A 6,670-nucleotide genomic window follows, 5' to 3' on the forward strand; every position below is an offset into this window, starting at 1 on the left:
GCCGGTAGCAATGGAGCTCGGCGGCGCCGGACCCAGACCGCTCTGCAGGAAAGGGTCAGTGGTAACAGGACGGGTAGAAACGCGCCGTGGGGTGGGCTGCGGGACACAGGGCGCCCGGGGACTCTGGGCTCGGCCCTCTGAGGAGCCCGGCCTGGCAGGCAGGTGTGAGGGCGCGGCCTCCAGCCCCACCGCGGGGCGGGAAGCGCAGAGAAGGCTGTTGAGGAGCGGCCTGGGCTCACCTGTGTGCTATTGTACAGAGGCCTCTCAGCAGGACAGGCTTTATCAATTAGAGGACTTAACGAGAGAAAAAAAGATATTTGTATCACGTGGGAATGCTGCAAAAGCCACTTGGATTGTACTGTGTGAATTCCTGCAGCTGAGACACGTCAGTGAGGGCAAGGGCGTTGTGTGGAACAGCACACAAACCCCACATTCAATTGTGTGCGAGCTGGCGCACAGGGATGAGCGTGTGAGCAATGAGAACGCCTGTTATCGATTCAGCTACACAGCCATGCCTTTTCCTCTTCTACTTGCCTGTCAGACACACCCTCCCACAAATACAAACACCGAGCTGTCTGGGGCTCGACAGCTCCTTTCTCTCTGACAGCCGCGCTTGCACTGCTGGGTTAGGGTTACTCGCCGCTGGGTGAATGTACACTATGAGTGCCTTAAAGGTTTCTAAAGAGTTAGCAGCTTTGCATAGGTAATACTGTAGTTGTTTTCTCTGAATTATAATATTCTCCTGTAAGAATCATATCTCGAAATACTTATTTGAATTTTTCAATTGCAGGTTCAAGTTTTAAACGCAAAAAGACTCTACTTAATGATAATGTTTATAGATCAATGTCGTGTGGCTGGGTTGCCCTTGGACACTCACTTTACTGGAATGCTTGAAGGTGTAGTCCAGTCTTTCAATACAGGGAAATTTACCATTTACTTTAACAAACGGCAGCAACAGTGTAAGAAACAGCACCAGGAAATATGATTCATCGGATGTTAGGAAATGCATCTCTCACTGTTGCCTGAAAAATAAAACCTAGCAGATTTTTGGAAGCTCTATAGCATGGACATTTCATTTTTAGACACAACAATGTTCTAGTACAAAGGATACCTAAGATGCAGTCAACGGTTACAGAAAATTTGCTAGTTTGTTACATAGCAGTTAGTAACCTTAAAAACTGTAATGCAGCATTCTTCACAATCTACATATTTAAATGTTTTATTAGTTTTGCTAGTAGACATGTTGCTTCCATGTTTTTATTTATTTTAATTTTCATATTTAAATGTTTTATTAGTTTTGCTAGTAGACATGTTGCTTCCATGTTTTTATTTATTTTAATTTTTAAAATTAAATATACAAGAAAAAATAGAATGTGTCAATGAATGGGTAATTCTTACCATTAATCAACAATATAGGATGACGCTCCTTTGGGAGGGGCTAATCTCCAAAATAGTTTTACTTGCACAGTTCTGTAGTTCTGTAACAACTTTATGTTTTAAAATTTATATTCTGTGCCCTTATTCTAGTGTTCATGAATAAAAAAAGCAGAGTTGTCCTTTATTTTTGACAGAGCTACAATGTCTTAAGGATAAAGGATACTATAGATTGTGCATCTAAGCAACACTAAATGTCAGTTGTATCTCAGTAATCCTTGCAATTATTAATTTTATAGTGAAATCTTTCTCTAAGGACACCTCAAAGGAAAAAAAATGGCTATTTAGCAGTGGGTGAAGACTGAATAAACATGTTTGTACTAATAATTACTAATGAGTAAGTGTGTGCAAAGAGACCTTGGGCTGCTTCCTTACAAAACCAAATTTACCTGAATACGGTGGAGTGAGACACGTTGTTTCTGTGCCATAAATGATGAAAAAGCAGTCTATAAAGAAAGGGGTTTTTCAGGTTTTTTTTTATTCACAAAGATAGTAGTAAATAGTAATGTGTAAATTTGCCAAGTTGATATTAAAACATACATTATACTGAATAGCCAAGTTATGTAACCGAGTACCAGTATGGTAAGACTATGCAGTGTCTCATATATGTTACATTATGTACTCCTGTAACTCTACAAGACCATGTATATCACCTCAGAATATTTTAAAATTAACATGGAACAAAGCAAAGAATAACAATTTAATGTTGTGACTCCAGGAGAACGAAATCCTTAAAGCATTTTTGTGAAACAGAACTGTGTGTAAATTATGTTTCACAATTTTAAAAACTTAGGTTTTCCATTCAGCCCTGGGGTGTGTCTACGTGCGTTTCTTCCTGGAGGAGACCCGAGGTATCTACCATGGATCTCCCAAAATATACCCATGAAAAACAATGAACATTAAATTGTCAGCACCAAAAAGTATCTCAATTAAATCTCATGTCGAATTAAGCAGTTAATGAGCAATCTGAATACACTCAATGTTTCTTACATCAGTACCAATGTATTTTTGCAGAATCAAACCAATAAAAAAAAACCTGACACTGGCAAATATATAGACAGTATTCAAGGCACTTATAATTAAGGAGTTTTACCAGTTTTTAGTGTAGAAATAAATTTGATAAATTAGAATTTGACTATTCTAATACTCGGGTCTTTAGTTAAAACACTTTTACTTGCTCATAGTAGTACCTACAATGAACTAGGCACTGTACAAATACAGAAGATATGAAGCCTTACCCAGAGACCTTCATGGAAAGCTAGGAAAACTATACCATTACGCAGTTACAATGAAAAGAATTGCATATAAATTCATATTTTAAAAAATATTTCCTGAACTCCACTGTGAATTTCAGCCAGTTCTGTACATCAGGCCCTATAACCTATGCTAAGGAGGCAGCAGTCACCTGTCTGTAGGCTGAGCTACATGTTCTGATAATTCTTTTGTTTATGATAAACCTGTATTTCCTTACACTGTCCAAGAGTGGAATATGCTAACAATATTACAAATAATAAATAGTCATAACGATAAAAGCGACACTTTGTTAAGGGGATTTTTGCTTGATAATAAATATGACAGCATACAAGTTTCTATTTTTTTTTCTTTTAAGTGATGACCAAGGCTGACCCCAAGGCTGCTAGTGCAGGGTAAGCCAAGAGACACAAAACAACTGGAGAATACGTGATGAGCGTGGCGCCATGAAAAGGTTCACTTACTAGCTCCTCTGTCACTGATTCTTTAACCCATTGCTAAAATAAATATATCAAATCAAATTTCAGGTGACAAAATTAAAGCTAGTTTAAATTAAAATATTGTCCCTAATCCAAAATATACAACAGTTACCATGTGAAATGCAATGAGAAACCTTAACAACGTGTGAAGAACACTTGGAAAAAACTAACTTCCAAAAATACTCTTACAAAGTATTAACCACAGTCTTAGAGCTCCTGACAGTGACACTTAAAGGTTAGACTTCAAATGCTGTCATATGTATATATGTAGTAGAGCAGCTCATAGAGTAGACTAGCACAGCTTAAATTATTTATTTACAGCCATGTTCAGTGCAATTCAGAGTGAGATTGAGTCACGTAGAATACAGCTGAGAACTTGCATAAAAATTCCCCTCTCTGGTAATGCAGTGTTTTTGAGTATGTGGAAAAGGATGGATTCATCTGAAAACTGAAACCTTCTCCAATCTCTCTGGAGATTTCTGTCTGCTTGTACATAGTGGGATGACAATGAAAGGCATGGCTAACTGGTTGCTGACCAGTGCTTGCCCTGTAACTTCTAGGACAGTGTTTTTTATAAGACACATGTTATATGTGGATGCTTTCTGAAATCCCCTGCAAAAGGATCGTAAATTATTTTGGACATTGTTTGTGTGTGCCATATCTTTTTACATTGCAGATGAAAAGGAAGAAAGCATTTCTGTTTACAGAGTGGCATTGTGCGTTAATCTGCTTTAGAACAGATGTCTTCTCAGTGTGATCACTTTTGTTTCTTCAGTCAGGGCTAATGTTTCTGATCCAAATCTGCTACTTAACCTTACATGAAAGGTACACTTTTACCACCTTTCTAGTGAAGAGACAGTCCTTATTTCTTCTTCTGAGCTGGCAACTGCTAATAAATCCATCCAATTTATGATTCAAAAAGTTCAGAACTATTTAATTTGTCTTCTTCATACAGCAAAATATTTTCCATGAGCTTCTTTTTTTGATCATTTATTTGTATTTTCCAAGATGTCTCTCTGGCTAATGCTGCAAAACAAAAAAGCCCAAACATTGAGAAAAAAAAATCCATCTATGTCTAAGGAATAGATTAAAATTTTAAATTAAAAAAAAGAACAACCAAACAAAACCAAACCAAAACTGGCTTAGGAAAATAATCTGATAGAAAAACAGAAAACATTTTGCAGATTTATTGGTAAAATCATAACCAGGGATAAAAGATTTACTGAAATGTGTTTAGAAGTAGGAAGAAGAACCTAAGCGATTCTGGAGAAGAGAGTAATTTGTCCCTACTGTTCTAATACTAGGGCACTTTCACAAAGACTTTGGTTGTCCCAACAGGAGCACAGGCAGTTTTGCCTAAACAGCTTGAAGATCATGTGCATTTGAATGTGCTGTGTGCACCCTTCAGATTTATCTAGATTTACCTTGTGAAGAACACGAGGAGTCAGGGTCTGCATTTTGCGGTTGAAAGGTGCTCTGTGCAGCTGATGCTGTTTCCAAGACGTCATCACTTTTGGTGCATGCCGCATTTCTTTCCTGGAGTCCATTTGCAGGTTTTTCCTGCTTGATCCTGTAATCAGGGGCTGCCATATTTTCTGAATTGCTACAGCTGTTGCTAGATAGCTCATCTGTAGATCTTTCTGAAGGATTCCACATAAAACTGCTTGATTCATCTGATTCACAAGGGATCCTTGAGATTTGGTCGCAGTAGATGTCAGGTGACACAGCTCCTGATAAAGGTGTGCAGGGACTGGCACTCGACAGGATCACTGGCTGTGTGCTCTCTTCTTTATTCTCCCCTGCAGAAGGCACATCTGTGCTGAGACTAATCGTCTCATCATCAGTTTCTTCCGGAGTGTTCACAGAGAATCCAGAAGTGCTGCCTCCACAGAAGTAATGCTCTCTTAATTTATTTTCAGCCATTTCCATAATTCCAAGCACCTGTTTTTAACAACAAAATCTGTGAATGCAGAATAATTCCTGTACCCCTGCTTACGCATATTCTTCAGTGTCCACACTGTCAAAAACAGGTAACACGTGAATGTTGTAGCTTTAGACCTTGCTGTCAAGAGACTAAAACCTTGGTCATGTATTTAAAATATTACCTCTGCTATGTTAGAATTCCTCTTTCTCAGACAAAGGCAGATGGCTGAGGCAAAATCATTAGCAACCTCTTCCAGCAAGTGTCCTGCTTTCCTGTCTAGATATTTACAGCATATTGCCCTGGCAGCAAGCTTTTCAAAATCTTTTCCTTTGGAGTGTGAGTTTTCTTTCGCTATTTGGATTTCATCAGCAATCATATCTTTCTGTTCAAAGGAAAGAGATACATTAGTGAAGGCAAAATTAAGACAAATATTTATTTGTATCTGAATCACTAAGAATATTACTCTTGCCATATATTTGTTATTATTGCACCTTAATGGCTGCTTTAGAGACCTTTAAGGATCTCCATTCATGCAACTTCCAGAAATGTTTGTTTACACAGGAAAGAAAAGACCAAAGGTTTTCTCTGCATGTGTCAAACTCACTACAACAGACCCAGCTCTTCAGGCTTTTGCCCATTTATATGAGTGAAAAACATCAACACTGTATATAGCAGCATTCTTGCACAGGACTTTTCAAACATTTGTTAAAGAAATCAGAAACCTAGGATTCTTTATTTTCTGAACCCATTTGCACATTGCTGAATTGCTTGGAGATAATAAGTAAGAATACTACAATTTTCCCCTCAAAGGTTTCAACAAGATGGCAAGTCAGAAGGAGCATATCCCAGAGAAGGAAAATAAGTGGAGTCTGTTTTCATGATGGTGTTCATGGTGTTCAATGGGCCTGACCAGTTCTGGTTGCTTGTGGAAGTTGTTTGTGTAGTTCTAATCACAGCTTGGGCAAGTTGTCCAGGGTATAAATTCCAGACACTAATGCAATACATAAAAGCCTGATAAACATTATGATAAGCAACTGCAGTTACTGCCTACCCAAGTTTCCCCATTCATTTTGGCTCATAAGAGCTCTTTCTGGCACATAAAAACCATGCAGCAGCATTTCAGCCCAAAGCCTTGTATCTTAAATAAGCATGTGTTTAAACACCAATTATTCGGGAGTATCTCCTAATATAATCAGGCCAGCACTCCTGAGTGCGATATGTGAAATGGGAATATATATTCTGCTGCCATCTAAAGGCAGGTAGACTATTGATGTTAAAGGAACCAGGATATGGCTTCTAAACATCCCTTCCTCAGGATGTGTACAGCAGCCTGCAAATAACAAACTGTGTTTATATAAAATGTAAATTCATTTTATGACAGCCACCCCATTCACTTGTGTTGGTATTCATTATCCTGCTTTTTCTTACCAGATAGATAGGGTGTCTTCCTTCATCCAGTGCCTTAATCCCTGTTAGGATCTCTGCTAAGACCTAGAAAGTATATTTGAAAGATAAAACAATTTGTTCAGAAGTAATTTTATTTTAAATAATTAGCTTTGTTATATATATATATATATATATA

General features: G+C 38.1%; 1 protein-coding gene across 1 annotated transcript; it reads right to left on the minus strand.

Annotated features, from left to right (window-relative positions):
• Nucleotides 1-4,071: 4,071 nt before the first annotated feature.
• On the minus strand, nucleotides 4,072-6,579 carry LOC104458556 (interleukin-1 receptor-associated kinase-like 2; the record flags this gene model as incomplete). Its single annotated transcript, XM_010080387.1, has 4 exons — nucleotides 4,072-4,190; nucleotides 4,589-5,105; nucleotides 5,270-5,470; nucleotides 6,517-6,579. Coding segments are annotated over 4 exons (900 nt in total), but the record flags the coding sequence as incomplete, so codon positions are not given.
• Nucleotides 6,580-6,670: the final 91 nt, after the last annotated feature.

This window comes from Pterocles gutturalis, unplaced genomic scaffold (genome assembly GCF_000699245.1).
Source record: "Pterocles gutturalis isolate BGI_N339 unplaced genomic scaffold, ASM69924v1 Scaffold14404, whole genome shotgun sequence".
NCBI lineage: Eukaryota > Metazoa > Chordata > Aves > Pterocliformes > Pteroclidae > Pterocles > Pterocles gutturalis.